Raw genomic sequence first — 18,515 nt, forward strand, 5'->3', positions numbered from 1 at the left:
TTGAAAAAGAATAAGATCCTAACCATCATCACACTTTTGACATTTTCTCCTCGAACAAAGCTTGAGACGAGTTCTGTTGCCTTTATTTCACTTCAGCTTTCCTTGCTCATGTCTGACTTCCAAGTATTCAAGAGAAAAAGCTTTAGCATCATACGTCAGTGATACATGCTAAGAGGGAACAGTGAAGTATCCTGACCCTAATCATTAAAGATATGGTGTCATTTTCTCTGCAGGAAGAACAAGCTACCTGTTTTGTTGTGGCCACCTGAATGGGTGTCAGGGCAATGCAAGAAGATGTCCTGAAGAGGGCTAGAGACAGCTATTCCTTAAGCTTATCTCATTTGTGGTATGCATTGAAAATATACCTATAAAGCACATGCCAAACTTAATTTATCATAATTTACGTATGATGTCATTATCTCAGCCAAAGCTCTCTTGTGCTGCATGCACCCTGTGGCAAAGTCACCTCAGGGCGTGCGGATCAGACCTTTACCTGACACCGGGGGCTGTGACCAGCTCTCCTCAAAGCCTCACCAGCTCTTGGCGCACACCTAGGGCAGAAGCACAGGGTCCCCGGTCAGCATGGTGGGAGCCCACCAGGGGGACAGCACAGGTCACAGGAGACAGCCTCAGCCTCACCAGGCCCCCATGTCCCTTCCTCGCACCACACAGCCCCGCTCCATCCCCTCACACTGGGTCCCGGAGCAGAGGCTTGCCCACCCCTCAGCACACAGACAGCCCCTGCTCACCCCGACCGACCCCTGCCCGCCTCCTTGATCCCTGCCCACCCCACTCGATCCCTGCCCTCACCACTCGATCCCCCCCATGTTACCACAGACGCCACCATCCCGGCCTAGCAACCGCCCCGTCCCGCCCCTCGCTCCCCGCCCGGCTCCGACGCCATCGCTGCGCGCCGCGGCGGCGCCATGGCGGAGGTGCGGGTGAAGCCGGAGGCGCCCGACCCGGTGGACATCGAGAGCCGGTGGGTGAGCTCCGCTCTTCTCGCCCCTCCATCCCCGCCCTCAGCCTTTCGGATGTGGCAGGATAGGGTTTTTTAACCTCGCTGTCCTCCCTCCCGCAGGATAATCGAGCTGTGCCACCAGTTCCCTCACGGCATCACCGACCAGGTGATCCAGAATGACATGCCCCACATGGAAGCCCAGCAGCGAGCCATGGCCATCAACAGGCTGCTCTCCATGGTAGGTCCTGCAGAGCTCCCCCGGTACTCCAGGCACCCGGCGCCACTCGTACGGACGGGCTGCGTGGTGGCAGCCTGCCAGAACGGGGCTGGTTGGCGTCAGTGGCGTTTGCTGTCATTTTACGGTTAGCACAGCTTATTTTTGGTTGCCGTAACCACTTAGGGTCCCCATAACCAATTAAACATACCTCAAAATTTACTGGTTCTGTTCTGTAACAGAAAGTTAACATCAGTGTGTATGTCTACTTGTCTAGATTAGGAAGCTAACACCAAGAAGTAACACGTTGATCTTCTGATGTGTGCAGAATCCTTTGCTCTTCCCTCCATGTACTACTTTCTGTATTTACTGTGTAAAACAGAACGTGATACAGTGCTCTTGTGTGTAACAGGCAAGTGCAAGTGTAGTTACTGTGGGGTTAGTCACAGTGATAACAAGGCCTGGTGCTAGAAATAATCTAACCTACCTCATTTTGTTTTTCCTATTTATCGATATGTGTATCAGGACATTGGCTGTGAGCTTTTTTGTTCAATAGCTTTTGAATTGGTTGTCCAGATTTCAGAGTGAGGCTTCAAAGACAGCTAAGTCTCTAAAACTTGTTTAAAATACATGTCCTGGGGAGCAGGATGCAGGGGGAGATCTAGTAAGTGCCTTATGGTAGGGAAAAGAGCTGTGGTGAGAGCTAGGCCTTAATAAGCATCTGGGAGATAAGCTGCAAGTATTTCTTCTGTAGAAAAGCATTGAGAGGGATTATTCTGAAGTGAGAGCTCCATTCAATTACATAATCCAAATCTGTAAGAAACAAGACTGTAACTGTGGGGAAGGGATCAAATAGCAAATGTTAACTAATGACGTTATATGCATGTCCTTCAACTTGTCTAATTGCTTGTCTCTTTCTCCAAACACAGGAAGTAGGAATTTACCTGGCTTAGGCATAGCAGGACAAGTCTTTTGTGTATGAGATGCTAGTAATTCTCAGTCCTGGCTGTCGGTTTTCTAGTGATCAATACTTAAGCAAAAAACAAAACAACATAACCAAACAAAAAAGAAAACAACCTTTGCTACTGGAAATTAGAACTGTTTGAAACCCTTATTCAGTAGAGCTCTAACATTTTTTCTGGATGGCCATGCGATTATTTTGTTGGGAAGCAAGAGAAATGTATACAAGAACTTGGTGCTCCTTGTACAACAGTAAAATTTAGGAGAAAGAACAGGATGTACACAGATGTTGTGGGAAGAGGCTGGAACTGTATCTCTTTTTTTATTTTTATTTTTTTCTGATAGCTAATGATAAATGGATACTCATAGGGAAAAAGAGCCTGAACGGTATCATTGTGTCCAGCAGATAGCAATGTTAAACTTCCCTTTTTTTTAATTTTATTCAGAAGTCTTTATTTATTTCTTTTTTCATTTATAAGTTAAGAAGAATTTTTGCCAAATTCTGAAACAAGCTGTTTGGAGGAAAGTAAACATGCTGTGTCTGTTTCTCCTAGGGGCAACTGGACCTTCTCAGGAGCAACGCAGGTCTCTTGTATAGAATTAAAGAGTCTCAAAATGCAAGGTAAGCCTCGCACTTGTTGAAAAAATTTAAACACAATTCTGACGCTTGTGCCTCATTGCTGAGAAGCCACCAAACAATTTAACGTAGATTCTGTGACAGGAATGTTACAGAACTTAAGTGTACCTTCCTAAAACAAGTATTTAACTCCCCTGAGGTGAACCTGGAAACTGTTTTAGTGGTTTGTACTCAACAGAGGCTATCATGGAACTCCCCCTGTGATGTGCTAGTGGAGTTCCTGAGCTGTCAAAGTGATCTGTGCAAACAGATGTTTATGCTCAGGTGAAATCCAGCTTAAGTTTGACCATACCATCTGCAGCTGTGGTTCTGTGGTCTTCCTCATGGCTCATGTTGGTTGAGCAGTGCTCACATTTATAGAGGTTCCAGGAGACCACTTGATCTGCTGTTCATGCTCGTTAGTTGATTTATTAAAAAGTACCTTCAAACCATGTTTTGTGATGACTATGTGAGTTAGAGGTGCCAGACTTAATTTTAGAAAGAAAGATCCTTCAAAATTATTCTCAACACAGGCATCTCAACCTCTCTTTCCAATGCATTCAGGTTTTCTCAGCCGAGTGAAAAGTTCTGTTTTAGAGGTGGTAGCACTCTACTATCCCTTTGTAGACATTTCTTCCAGAAACAGATTATTCAAATTATGCTCTGTTCTGTGACTGTTTGACCTTCCACAGTTGTGTTAATACGTGGCTTTCAATTCCCCATTGTTATGACAAGTTGAGTAACTCTGGTTTACTCACGTTTCTTTTCAAATTGGGCTCTTTTCTCTTTACTGTGGTTTCTCACTGGCAAACTTGGATTGATCAGGAGAGGTTTAGTGTCATATATTATATTTGCCAATGGCTGGTTTATTGTGCAGATTTTCTTCTTTGTGCATCGTGGTTTTTTTTTTTTTTTATTATTGTATTTGTTTTCAGTTTAAAACTTTCAGACTTTGGGCCTTTTAAAAATCCGGCTGTCTGTTCTACTTTACAGTAAAATGAAAGGCTCCGACAATCAAGAGAAGCTGGTTTACCAAATTATAGAAGATGCAGGCAACAAAGGTAGTTCAAATAAATTATAACCGTAAATGGTACTAGCTCTGTTTATTAAACTGTTCCTGTCCAAACTTTTAAGTGCTTGTCCAGACAATACAAATATAAAATCTAGAGTGTCCTTAATGAGTCTGTAGCTAATATTCCCCTTCAAAGGCAAAGAAAGACACATTTCTCTATTAAAATAACAACCTTTCCTAGTTGGCTTTTTGGGGCCTCTTTCAGATTATGAATTATGACTTATTTATGGGACTCGAACTGAGGAATCTGTGCAGAACACTCACTACTTAAAGTAAAACTTGCCATCTGTATGGGGTTTAACAGCTGTACTGCCAGCAGAAACTACTACTAGTAACTGTGCTTTCTTAAAAGTCTTTGCACCCTCTGTTTTAGAGATGGCAGGTAGAACTGGCTGTATTTTATGTTGTTGTAGGAAATACTAGTTATCTAAAAAATGCAAGGACGTTTACTTGATCTATTCATGTTACCAGTCAAATGGGGTCTGCATTTAAGAGCTCTCAGAGGAGGAATAAAGGGCAAAAGGACAATTTGTTGGCGCTGCCACGTGTGTTTTGTTTTGTCAGTTGATTTTTGTTCCATCCTCTTCTAACTCTTCCTTTCATTTTTTTCTGGGAGTCATAGGAATCAGAAATACATCCTATGGCTGGAAAGCAAGTCAAACAATGCTGTGTTGTGATTTTTGGTTTGTGAGTACTTGCAGAAACAAGTGGCTGCTTCTCGTAATTAATTTATGTTCATTTCTCTGTTTTTAAACAGGTATTTGGAGCAGGGACATCAGATACAAAAGTAATCTGCCTTTAACAGAGATCAACAAGATACTGAAAAACCTGGAAAGCAAGAAACTAATTAAAGCAGTTAAATCTGTAGCAGTGAGTAGTTTGTGACTTTTTAACCATTTCAGATGTTAGCTACATGTTTGAACAGGGGACTGGGCGCAGAGAAGCTTTGTTCTGGCACCAGCTTGGTCACTGACTATGCACTGATGCTGGACTCTCCACCTTTAGAATGAATGTTTGAGGTGTGCCAAATATAAGAGGCCATAATGTTTGCTAAATATTCAGCATACCACTAACAAACTGATTAATAATCTAATTAAGTAATGAATATGTCAAGTTCCTGTAAAGATACTCTTCTTCTGCCCTCCTTTGCCAGTGGAGGGGAATTAGGTTAAAAATTAAACTCGGAGATCATCTTTAGTGATGTTTGAACTGTGTGTGCATTGTTAGTAGGATGGTCTCTCTAACAGTATATTATAAAATGATGAAGAGTCTAAACGTATGAATCTTTTCTTTATGTCCATGTTACCTAAGGGTCAAACACATTAATGAGAGCTTGAGTCAGTTCTGTGCCCTAAATTTTAGATGTAGTAAACCATTTCTTCTGTAGATACTTTGTTAAATCTTCTTTTCTTAGCGGTTAAGAGCTGTGCACTTTTCTCTAACAGGCATCCAAAAAGAAGGTGTACATGCTGTATAACCTGCAGCCTGACCGCTCAGTGACTGGTGGGGCCTGGTACAGTGACCAAGACTTCGAGTCTGAATTTGTGGAGGTGTTAAATCAACAATGTTTTAAATTTCTACAGAGTAAGGTGAGTGCCACTGCTAAACCAATCTTCCATTTGTATTGTGCAAGTAATTCTTTTATTTCTAAAACCAGTGATGGACAAGGCTTAAGTTTTCCATTGTGTCTTCTGTGTTACCCATTGTTTTAACTGGATCAGCAAATCTGTGCTGGATTTTTGTTTGTCACAGCAAGTGTGATGATATTGCATTTTAACAATGCATATTGTTGCACCCTTCACAGGGAGTGAAACCTACCTCCAAACTCCAATGACAAGCTAGGCAGCAAAGGACACAGGACCAAACAAAACAGCATTTTTTTTTTCCCTTCAGGGATGCTCATTTCAGAGAGACTAAAGGCTCTAGACAGGTAGCTGTGCCTGGAAGACAATTTTCTTTAGTCTTAACCATAGAATCATATTCTCCAGTAAACAAGTCCTAGGCAGATTGCAGCATTTATCTGTTAAATAAATAAACAATGTGATAGGTACAGCAGAAACTTTTGTGTCAACAAAACAGCAGATGCTGATATTCCTTCATATCAATCTAAATTACCCTGCAATTTTACACTAACTGACATGAAACTTACATTTGGATGTGCACTGCATTATTTCACATATATCAATCTTGAGGACATAACTTTAAATAAAAAAAAAAAAGTCCCAGAAATGGTTTGCAAACTAACTTTTGTTTTTCAGTCTGCCTGAAACTGGACTGTGAAGGAAGCTGTTGTCAATGAGTACTGATGAGAATTCGTCTTTGTTTTTTTCCCTCAGGCAGAAGCAGCTCGAGAGAGCAAACAGAACCCCATGATACAGAGGAACAGCTCATTTGCATCATCCCATGAGGTGTGGAAGTACATCTGTGAACTGGGCATCAGTAAGGTCAGAACAGATTTGTATAACTTCTCTCAAAATTCTCAGTACAGGCTAGGTACAGGAGTTAGGTCCTGCAAATCTGGTAAGGGGCTGATAAGTGCCTTAGTGCTCTGCAGTTACTGAAATGGAGGTGGGTTTTGCTGCACTGTTGCTTTTCGAGGAGTGTCAGTGGTGCTGTATGGGATTTCAGGATAGTTTGTACATGTGGGTTTTCAAAGATATATAAATGTTAGTGTTCAAATCCTTGCAGATGGCAACTGGAATCAGTTTTCATTTAACATTCTCACCTGGGGTAAACTTTATAATTTCTTCCAAGTTTGCCTATGTGCTTCAAGCAATTTTAGGGGGAAAGAAGGATAAAACAACAATGCCATTAATGGTCACCATCAACAGACATACCTTCATTACTTCTGACTTCTTCCACAGTTGTTTTGCTGTAAGACTAGAAATGTTCCATGCTAGGCTGATGCAGATACTTGAGGTGCATAGGAAAATCTTTTTTAGCCAATCAAGGCTAGTGTAATTCAAAGGTGCCTGGGAGGAAGGACACCTGTTTGCTTTTCTTTTTGTATCTGCACAACCCCATAAAGTGCCCAGTAAGAACTGTGTCTTCATCTGGGCTAGGTTAGAACTCCAAGGATTTGAACAACGATTTGGAGTTCTTACGGAATTTACTCTCATTTTCTCCTTGCAGGACTTACTGGCACGTCTTTATTGTATTTATTTTACTAATTGTTTCTTAGGTAGAATTGTCAATGGAAGACATTGAAACCATTTTAAATACACTAATATATGATGGAAAAGTGGAGATGACAATTATTGCTGCAAAGGAAGGGACGGTAGGCAGCGTGGATGGACAGATGAAGTTGTACAGAGCTGTCAGTCCTCTCCTACAACCTACTGGGTTAGTCAGGACACCCTGCGGACTCTGCCCAGTAAGTTACAAATTCTGTATGTGAGTGCTTCTTGTGGATTTCTAAGCCAGCTATGCTCATGAGTATCATTTAGCATCTTAATGTAAGAGGCAGAGTCTTTAGTTTATACCAGGATGTTTCCTACTTACATGCTGTCTCTTTCCCTTACTGTATGTAACAGGGTGCTTTCAAGTCCAGCCTGTTCCAAAATATAACTTCTTATCTGATCCTGAATTTTTTTTTTCCACCTATTTATATCTTAATAAGCTAACTTCTGTTTAGCTTTTGGTCTTTTCTAAATGGATCCTGAACTGCTACGTGGATGAAACTTGCCAGGCATGTCTGTTTGCATCATTTACTACAGTGGGGTCTGTTCTGCTTTGCTATGCTCACATTATTCTTCCTCAGAACTGGTATTGGACTTCCTATACTTTGTCCTGCGGTAGACTACTGTTTTTCTACAGGGAGAGGAGCAGAAAACACAAGACCATGCTATTTCTAGTTCAGTCATGCTTGATGTACACAATTACTCCACTGACACAGGGCTTTCTTTCCCAGGTTTTTGATGATTGCCATGAAGGTGGTGAGATTTCTCCATCGAACTGTATTTATATGACAGAGTGGCTGGAGTATTAAGGTGCAAGAAAAACTGTAAACCGGATTCATTCCATATAGCCAAGGTGACAAAGCAGCTTGCTTTTTTAGAAGTGGACTTCCAAATTTGTGAACACCTTCAAGTTCCTTGTTTTTCAAGTAAACATGAAGCAGCAACACATCAATTGTGTGTCCTGTGAGAGGACTGAAATTCAAACCAGGACTGAAGATCAAGGCTGAAGTGAAAACAGATCCATTCTTGTACAAAAATGTGTGTGACTTGAAAAATGTCATAGAACTGGGTGGTGATGTGTCACTTTCAAGGACTGTGTTGAGTACTCTGCTGACATTTACTTAAAATGAGAGAAAATAAGTCATCAGCTGATCAGAAAAACTTGCTGGTTAGTGTTGCCAAGAATGAGATCCCAAACTTTGCATTCCGACTAATGCTGCTGATGGGAGCTTAAGTCCTAAAGCTGACGCTTTTTTTTCCCCATGATAGCTACCATCTAATTGGAAGCTAAAAATCTAATGTGGGAAAAATCTTAAATATGTTAAATAGAACTCATTGATTCTTCACCATCTTTCTTACCTGCTAATTTATCATTAAAACGCCGTTTGATGTTTCTTATGTATTTTTGTGCTTCATTATCTCCACTGCTGTCATTATCTGGTGATGTATCTGTATTTATTCCTTCATCTGATGGCTAGAGGATCATCTGATCTGTGTTGCTGCGTTCTGGCAGCTGCATTATGTACACACGTCAGCTGAGATTTTGATTGTAAGTATTCTGTAAAGATGTGTTTTCCAGAAGAGAAACAGTTCCTCTGGCCTGATACTACAGGTACAGGGAAAACTTTTATAGACTGTCTGAATGCCCTCAGGGTTGCCAAAGATGCCAGTGACAGCTGTTTGTACATAAATATGGCCCCTGGCCTTGGTTTGTGATCTGAGAGAGGCACGATACTGGCACATCATCAAAAAGCATGAGCTTCTCTTCCTGTGATGTGGAGCCAATTTGTGTTTCTTGTAAGCACAGCCTCCCTGGCTCCTCCGTGCGTCTCTGGACTGATGAATTGGCAATAACTTATAAATTGTGTTGTAATAAGCCTATTGCCCTTGATAGTGGCCCAAGGCATGCTGGAACACGGATATGTTCTTTGAGGAAACTAGACACAGCTCTCTATGGATATCTGGCAGTATCAGAGGCGTGACACTCTTTGGAAGTATGGTTCAAATCCTGCTTTGGAAGTAAATAGACTTTTGTACCAACTGTTATGCTAACTAGTTACATCACCTTTCCTTAATCTGTAATCAAGCAACATCTTGAGAAGTCATCTTTTTCAGGAGTTAAAATACTGTGCGTATATGGTACAGCCAGCTCTCTGCCATCCAGAATAACCAGAGGGCTGGGATGAAGTACTCGTGGGCAGGGCACTGTACACAAGTAAACATTGTGGAGAGCCTGGTCCCAGTACAACTTGTTTCCTATGGCTTAGCCTTGCTGGATGTCTACACAACCACCCAGTACCTTTGTGTTAGCCTCACAGTGCTGGCAAATGATTAGTGGGGTTGAGCACAACAGTGGACCTGCTGCATCTAGCTGTTTTCAGAACTCCATCTGAATATAAGCCCTCCTGGACACTTTGTTGGGAGGGCAATGGTCAAGCACCTTTGCATATAACGTGGACTGTGGGCAGAAGGCTAATGCTGGTAGGTTCTGTGCAAGGAATAAAAAAATAAAAGTATTTGCTGTCGCATAAAGGGAATGTATATATACAGAGGCAGCCAGGCATGATGTCTTAGACTGGAGCAGACAGCTAGGATGACAAACTGGCACATCTGGGGAATGACTATGGTGTTAGCTAGTGTGAGTGCCCACAACTGTCTCTTTTGTCATAGTGTTGTCTCTTGCTTGATGTGACAGGGATGCACCTCTCTATCCACAGAGGCAGAAGTGTTGTCAAAAAAGAGATGTGGGGGTGAAATTACTATATGTTTGTTCTTTCTCTGCTGCCTTTAACCCCTATGCGCACTGAAGCCTGAGAAAAATGCTTCACTGAAAGGAGTCTTAACATAAATGACTTAGCATAAAGGATGCTTCAGACATCCTTTATGTGGGCAAAGGTAGTTTGAGGTTTGGGGCTGGGATTGCCTTTGTCTTCCTGCTTTCAAAGATGACTTAACACAACAGGGTCTGCATCCTGCTGCTGCAGAGATAACACAAATTGTTTGTGCTCTGCTTCAGCTAGAAGACAGCTTTCAGGGAAACAACACATCCTTATCATGCAAGTGTGTCACTTTGTGGTGTGACCGTATTCACTGGCAATAAGAAAAAGGACAGAGAGCTTGCTGTCAGTGAACAGATTTAGGAAGTGGAGAGTTGGTCTATTAAGCCCTTTAAATTCTGGCTCATTTATACTGGGCTTATCTGGTTTAGATGACCTTATCTTTGTGGTCCCTGAACCTTCTTAGCATTGCAGTTGTTAGAAGACTTGTCAAATTTGGAAAAAAATAGGCCTATAGAGAAAAATAAAGCAATTTCACTTTCCTACCTGTAAAATAGGAATCTCTGATCTGTCTAAAGAAGAATGATCTTTGTCACCCAGGATCTTCATGAACCCATCTGACCTATCAGCCTGTTTAAAAAGAGAATAAATACCAAAAGGTAACATTAATATTCTTTTTTCCTCCCTGGCTTCCTTCATTTTTTTTTCCTTCTACCCGGCAAAGCTATCCCCACTAAAATGTGATATGAAATGTAATGTTTTAAGGACGTTATACTAGCTGTAGTACTGAACACCAAAACACATCACCACCAAAACATCTTGCCCTGGGAAGGAAGCACAAGCTGCTCCTTTCTTTATGTTAGCCTCATAACAAGAGAGCACGCGTAGCAGGCGTACTCTGCTGATACCTCTCGCTGCTGCTGGAGGTGTTATGCACGATGGTTGTTCATCTGATGATGCTCAACCTCTTGTGTCGGAGAGCTCAGTCCCGTTCCTATGAGCCCTATGGTGTGCAGCTTGCCCAGCGGTAAGCAGCAGTCCTGAGGCAAGTTGGAGGTCACACCCAAATGCCATTTTAATGTGAAATGAAGTGCAGGATTGCTTTTGTTTCCAAGAGAAACATTAACTACAGTGCCAGGCTGTACTGTGAACTGAGAGAAAGTACAGCTGCCAGGTACTGTTTAACGTGCCCAGCCTTCACAGTCCAAAGTTTAAAACAATGACAAGCTTAAAGCAAATTGTGGCTGATTGGCTGTTTGGATTTTTTTTTTCTTTTTTTTTTAATTAATTTGCTTACACATCTCACCTTTGCAGGAGGTGGAGTGGTGGTTGTTCCTCTGGTGCTGTTCGAGTGCCATCTGCTGTCTCCTCCTGGTATGGCTGCCCTGAGTCGAAAAAGAAAAAAGTTTTAAATGCTGGCTTGCTGTTTTGCCTCCACGGGCAGAGCAGGTACTGGGGAGAAAACCACACTGAGTGGGGACAGCAGGGTCTCCTATTGCTGCCAAACATTTCATGCTTTGAAACAGGGTGTAGACACATTAACGCGCAGGACCACCTTCCACACCACACAGACCCTTTCCTTTTTGCTTTTGTAGCTGGAAACGTGTCAGGGTGATGAGTGGCGAGGGGTGCGGCTGTGCTGAGCCTGCGGACAAACATGTATGTCCCACAAGGCATGCCACGGATGGTCTGTTTCTGCTGAAAAGGTTCACTTGCTCCCTCAGAAAGTTGATTATAATCGTTTAGCTTGGAAAAGACCCCTCAGGTCATCAAGTCCAGCTGTTAATTATTGTACTTGGTGCTGCTGTGGAGGTCTGTTGGGTGGGGATGGGAGGAAGCCGAGTTCAAAGTGTTCTCCTTGGGGTTGTTAAACATGGAACAGATGGAGGCTTATACCCCGCCATCCCTCTATTTTTGAGCTGGCTGATTGCTCCAGGTAAACAGAGTGGGAAAATTGTAGCTGGGATTTTTGGTGGCAGCCTGTGTATGAACACGGGGCTTTAGGATTCTGCTCTGATTAAGGAGGTATTGGGGAGGCATTGGGGAGGCAAGGACAATCCCCAGACATGGACTGTATATCTCGAAACAAGACACTGGAACTCATGATAAGGAAGCGGCAGACGGACAGAGAAACAAACGTAAGGACTATAAATCTCAAAACTGGACATTGGAATTCATTATAAAGATACAACAAACGGAAGAATTAGCAACAACCAGCTCTTGCAATTAAGAAACCTGCCAATTCAGCAGATTCCTGACCAAAGGTGAAAAGTACACTGTGAGGAAGACTCGGGGTCTTCCTCCCAAAGACCCCTGCCCACGTCCCAAAGACCCCTGCCCACAATTCTTGGAAGGCTCTACGCAGGCGCAAGGTGCCAAAAGGCTAATTAGCATAAGAAGCGAGGGAAGGCAGGGATAGGTAATGCATATGTATAGGTGCTTGTAGAATATTGATAGATTGATTGTATAAATTCAAGACTGCTTTCCGCTTTAGGTATGCACGATAGGTGGAGAGATCCCCCGTGCATCCAGCGCTGCAATAAAGAATATACCACTTAAAGGAATTACGGCTCCGATCTTTGAATCAATCTGGCACCCCAGATGGGACGACCTCTCTGCCGGACCGCAGGACCCGCTGGGGACAGGACTCCCTAGGGTACCCCCGGGATTTCCCGGAGGGACTCCTCGACTCACCGGATCACTGCGGAGGCAGACAAGGACCCCATCATTGTAAGTGAGTATATTCTTTATTCTGGTTTGGTTTTCTGGTAGACCGGTCATCTGGGACTGTCCAGTAAGTCGGAAGGTGACTTCTGCAGGACAGTATTTGGTATATACTTTGTGGTTAGTACCACAAGTATATCTGGGGACCTTGGGGTCCATCTGTATCTGGAACTGTCTGTAAGTCAGAAGGTGATCTTCTGCGAGGCAGTGTTTGGTATATACTTTGTGGTAAGCACCATAAGTATATTTGGGGACCTTAAGGAAGGAGCTCGCTTTAAGGTCCATCTGGAATTGTGTTGTCTATTTCGGTTTTCTGACTCATGGAGTATGGTATTTAACTCTGGTTATTGTTACTGCGATTTTGGCTATTTTCCTGGTGGTAATAGTAGGTTCGTGGCATTGTTATAAGAAAGATATCGTTACGGTGTTACACAGTTTGGTTTTCTGACTTATCGCATGTGGAATTTGACTCTGACTATTGTTATTGTGATTTTGGCAGTATTGCTGGTAATAGTAGTTTTGTGACATTGCTACTGAAAGATATTGCGTGCCCGTATTTTTGTGAGTGATACGTTTTGTGATATGCTTTTGTAAGTAACGTGTATTCTGAAAGTGTAAACTGGAAAATGGGGGGGCAAACAAGCAGTGAAATTTTAAAGAAAAGTGTGTTAGGATGTGTTTTAAGTCACTGGAAGGATATTGGAGGATCTGCCGGTGGAAGTGTGAACAGGAAAACATTGATAAAATATCGTAATCAGTGGTGGCCGCTTTATAAGCTGGAATGTGGAGAAAAGTGGCCCCTAAATGGAACTTTAAACTATAATATTTTGCTACAGTTAATGTTGTTTTTTGAGAAGCAGAACAGGATGAAATGTTGTATACTGATGTTTCAGCATCTTGGTGGGAAAAGGTACAGAATTAAGTTGGCCCCTGACTGAGCCTTTGATGATGGCATTAGAGAAGTACAGGCTGGAGAAAGATAAAGGAAGTGTTAAAAGGGTTGTTGAAAGTGTTAAAGGTGTTTGAAGTTGAATGAGCAGGGAAAGAGGATGTAGGAATGATAATAGTTCTGCCTCTGCCCGAGGCAGAGATCTTAAAATCACGGGTGTTAGCCCTTTGGGGCAAAGGGACCGTGATGGGTCCGAGAGAGTTGTCACAGAAACAGAAAACCAGTTAACTCTTAAAACAACCTGAGTTCATGTGCGAGCTCAGATTGCCGATGGGACCGCTCAGGGAACTGTGGACAATTGCATTCCCCTGACCGACCCCCACTAAGACCCAAATCATCCTGAAAATTATGAACGGTTAAGTAAATACTAAAACCTGGATGAACTGGGAATTGAGAATATGCTTCCAACAAGGTCTAAAAGAAACTCCTATGGAATTTTTGGACCAACTCTGAAATGTAATGAAAATAAATAAATAAATAAATAAATAAATAAAACAAAACGGTTTGGACCTGGCTTCGGAGGACAAATTGACCAGCCTTTTCCTAGGATAATAGACCCCTGATTTCAACAGGAATAACGGGGACCTGGGGAATCTACCCTAGCGGATCCTCCACTGGTTATAATGAAGCTAGGGGAGGAATGGAAGTGAAATTTCTTATTGATATGGGGCAACGTATTCAGTTCTAAATCAAGCATTAATGCCTTCACAGAATTATTATGTTAGGGTAAAAGATGTGTCGTGGTTTAACCCGGCCAGCAGCTAAACACCACGCAGCTGTTCGCTCACCCTCCCCCTCCCTCTCTGGGACGGGGGAGAGAAATGGAAACTGAAGCCCGTGAGTTGAGATAAAGACAGTTTAATAAGACAAAATAATAATAATAATGATAATAATAATACAATGATGATAATAGTACCACTACTAGTGGTGTGTACGGACAAGTGATGCACGGTGCGGTTGCTCACCGCCCGCTGACCGGTGCCCAGCCTGGCCCCGAGCAGTCCGGCCCCCTCCCCCTGGCTAGCCACCCCTATGTATTGTTTAGCCTGACATCAGATGGTATTAGCCTGACATCAGATGGTATGGAATACCCCTTTGGCTAGTTTGGGTCACCTGTCCTGGGTCTGTCCCCTCCCAGCTCTTATTGCACCCCCAGCCTGCCTGTTGGCAGGACAGAGCGAAAGGCTGAGATGTCCTTGGCTTGGTATAAGCACTGCTCTGCAACAATTAAAACATCGGGGTGTTATCAGCACTCTTCTCATCCTAAGCCAAAACATAGCATTCTACCAGCTACTAGGAAGAAAATTAACTCTGTTCTAACTGAAACCAAGACAAGGTGTAACCGAAAAGGCTTATTTTTGTGAACCTTTGAAGTACAAGTTAGGGAAACAATGGGGCATACACAGATTTTTATATATGCCTAGCTCCTCATGGGCACTCTTAGGTAGAGATTTATTAGAGCAAGTAGGAGCAGAAATTGTCTTTGAAAAAGGGAAAATGGAATTAAGAATAGGAGAAAAACAACTAATAAATGTGTTAAGCTTGGCACTGATACAAACTGACCCTAAAAGTGAAATACCTTTAGAGATCACAGATCAAGTATGTCCAGGAGTGTGGGCTACTGAAGTCCCTGGAAGAGCTAAAAATGTGACCTTAATAATTATTAAATTAAAGCCAGGACAGAAACCCGTTAAGGTTAAGTAATATTCTTTGAGGATAGAAGATAGGAAAGGAATTAAAGAGATAATTAATAAATTTTTACAGTATGGATTATTGATTGAATGCGAATCAGAATACAATGCACCCATATTGCCAATTAAAAAGGCAGATGAAAAAGCTATAGGCTAGTTCAGGATTTGAGGGCCATAAATAAAATCACTGAGGAAATACACCCAGTAGTGGCAAACCCTTATACTTTGCTGACTAAATTAAAGAATAGTCAAGTCTGGTTTACCGTACTGGATTTAAAAGACGCCTTCTTCTGCCTAGGCTTAGCCACAGAAAGCCAAAACCTATTCGCCTTTGAATGGGAAAATCCCGATTCAGGCAGAAAGACGCAGCTTACGTGGACATTACTACCTCAAGGATTCGAGAATAGCCCCACTATTTTTGGAAACCAATTAGCAAGGAAACTCGAAACATGGATGCCTCCGGACACTGAAGGTGCTTTGTTACAATATGTAGATGATCTCTTAATAGCTACCGAGACTAAAAGGGAGTTGTATTCAATGGACTATAAGTCGTCTTAATTTTCTGGGTTTAAATGGATATCAAGTCTCTTGACAGAAAGTCCAGCTGGCTCAACAAAGTGTGACCTATCTGGGATTTGAAATTTCAGAAGGACAACGAGAACTAGGAACTGAACATAAGGAAGTCATTTGCCAGACTCCAGAACCTCAAATGGTAAAGGAGCTACAAACCTTTTTAGGAATGACAGGTTGGTGTCGCCTTTGGATTTATAATTATGGACTATTGGTAAAGCCTCTATGTGAATTGATAAAGATTAACCAGTCAAAGTTAGTCTGGACTGGAGAAGCACAAAAAGTCTTTAAACAACTTAAACAAGAATTGATGATTTTGAAATATCAAGCAATATTGGTAGAACAGGACGACGTGGAAATTGTGATAACTAATATTGTGAATCTAGCCTCTTTTCTTAGTGATGCTCCGGCACAACCTGTGATTCACGATTGTTTAGAAACTATAGAGACTGTGTATTCCAGCCGACCAGACCTTAAGGAGGAGCCTATGGAAGATGCGGAAGAAACTTGGTTCACGGATGGGAGCAGTTTTGTTACGCAAAGACAACGTAAAGCTGGATATGCTATAACAACTACTCAGCAGGTAATCGAGTCTAAGCCTTTACCCCCTGGAACATCAGCTCAAAAGGCGGAGATAGTTGCTCTCACGAGAGCATTGGAACTGGCAGCTGGAAAAAGGGTAAATATTTGGACAGATTCTAAATATGCATTCGGCGTGGTACATGCTCATGGAGCAATTTGGAAAGAACATGGATTGCTGACCGCTCAGTGAAAACACATAAAGTATGCTGAAGAAATTTTAAAATTGTTAGAGGCTGTAAAACAACCAGAAAAGGTAGCTATCATGCATTGTCAGGGACACCAAAAGGGGAACACCGATTTTGAAATTGGAAATCGATTGGCAGAGGCTAAGCAGGCAGCTGAAATAACTGAGGTGAAGGCATTGTCTTTGATACCAGACGGTAAAATCCAAACTATATCCAAATTATACAAAAGAAGACTTAAAATTAATTAAGATTTGAAAGGTAAAATGAAGCCAGATGGATGAGTATATTTAAAAGATAACCACATAGTAATACCCTCTAGTTTGACATGGCCCATAGTTCTTACAGAACACAATAAAACGCATTGGGGAGCTGGCACACTGCATAAGAGCCTGAGTCAGACATTAGTGGGACGATATGATAAAACAAGTAACTCAACAATGTAGCATTTGCTTACACAATAACTCCAATACCAAGAATAGAATAAAATTTGGAATAATCGGTAAAGGAAATTATTCGGGGCAACAGTGGCAAATTGATTTTTCAGAACTCCCTAGAAAAGGGGGGTATCATTGTTACTGGTTCTGACTGACACGTTTTCAGGAAGGCCTGAAGCCTTTCCCTGTCGAACAAACAAAGCAAGAGAAGTGGTTAAAGTCTTGTTAAATGAAATAATACCATGCTTTGGGATTCTAGTAGCAATGTCTTCTGATAGACTTTCACATTTTTGTGCACAAGTGGTAGAACAGATAAGTAAGATTCTAAAGATAGATTGGCAACTGCATACTCCTTATAGACCACAGGCAAGTGGACAGGTAGAAAAAATGAACCATTTAATTAAACAATAAATAGCTAAAATTGGATAAGAAGCTAATTTGTCATGGCCTCAATCCCTCCCTTTAGCATTACTTGGAATTAGAGTTAAACCTAGAATAAAAGGGAATTTGAGTCCCTTCAAAATCTTATATGGAAGGCCATAGCAATTTCTATTTAGTGGAGAGGACCTAACGCAGTTAGGATCAGAATATTTATATGCTTATATAACTGAACTTCAGAAACAATTAAATAAAGTACATAAATTTGTTTTAGGGACCAGGGCTAGAGGGTTGGATCAACCAATCCACCCCTTTAAGCTCGGGAATTATATATATATAAAGACTTTTTCAGGACAACCCCTACAGGAAAAATGGAAGGAAAGTGGATGGGACCATACCAAGTATTACTGACAACACACACCGCCATTAAGATTAAGAAGCAAGCAGCTTGGATCCACAATTCAAGGGTGAAGAAGGTCCCGGCGAGGATATAGACCACCACTCCAATTGGACCAACAAAATTACGGTTTTCCAGATCCTAATGATTGCAGGGGTGCGGTTCTCGGATTCGGGGTGGGCAACTTGGGATGAGAACTTACACCTGACCTTAATACAAACAATTTCTCAAGTAACTAATAAGACGAACTGTTGGGTATGCACCCATCTGCCACAGCATGGGAATAAGGGTGTATCGTTAATCGGGATTCCCTTGCCTGCAAACTTATCTTGGACTAATTTGTGGGAAAACACATCTTGGGGTCGAAAATATGAAGAAGTTTTGGAACTAGAAGTTAGTAGCTTCGTGCCGTTGGAATCTTACTATGTATGTGTACAAAGGTGTAACCCACCTAAGGGTATGGGAAAACAGGATTGTATAAATACAGGTACTACTTATGTGGGGAATCAGACATCTTGTAATCGAACAATTGATATTAGTACAACTAGCAGTTGGGCAAATTCAACCAGCTGGCCAGTACCAGAAGGAAAAGGGTGGTATTGGCTATGCAATGATACAGCCTGTAAGGTCTTGCCCGAGAATTGGAAGGGAACTTGCACTCTTGGAGCGGTAGTCCCCAATATGACAGTACACGATGTAGTGCCTCGAGCCTACTTGAGAAATCATATCCAGAGAATCAGACGAAAAATTAACAATCCATTGATAGAGAGACACACCGCTTTTCATAGTTTTGTTCGATGGTTTATCCCATGGTTAGGAGTGAGTG

The 18,515-nt window shown here is 42.0% G+C and overlaps 1 protein-coding gene across 2 annotated transcripts; it reads left to right on the forward strand.

The window, feature by feature from the left end:
- The first annotated feature begins 917 nt into the window (after positions 1-917).
- Positions 918-8,400, forward strand: POLR3F (RNA polymerase III subunit F). Of its 2 annotated transcripts, none has more exons than XM_084285234.1 (9): positions 918-982; positions 1,082-1,199; positions 2,690-2,757; positions 3,745-3,812; positions 4,581-4,693; positions 5,269-5,412; positions 6,160-6,267; positions 7,005-7,196; positions 7,734-8,400. In XM_084285234.1, exons 1-9 carry the CDS (start codon positions 927-929, stop codon positions 7,809-7,811), a joined length of 945 nt encoding a protein of 314 aa, XP_084141360.1. In that variant the 5' UTR covers positions 918-926; the 3' UTR covers positions 7,812-8,400. The 2 variants fall into 2 exon arrangements, with proteins under 2 accessions (XP_084141360.1, XP_084141361.1); XM_084285235.1 differs by having other exon boundaries at positions 928-986.
- Positions 8,401-18,515: the final 10,115 nt, after the last annotated feature.

Source organism: Netta rufina, assembly GCF_964035555.1.
Source record: "Netta rufina genome assembly, chromosome: 3".
Lineage (NCBI taxonomy): Eukaryota > Metazoa > Chordata > Aves > Anseriformes > Anatidae > Netta > Netta rufina.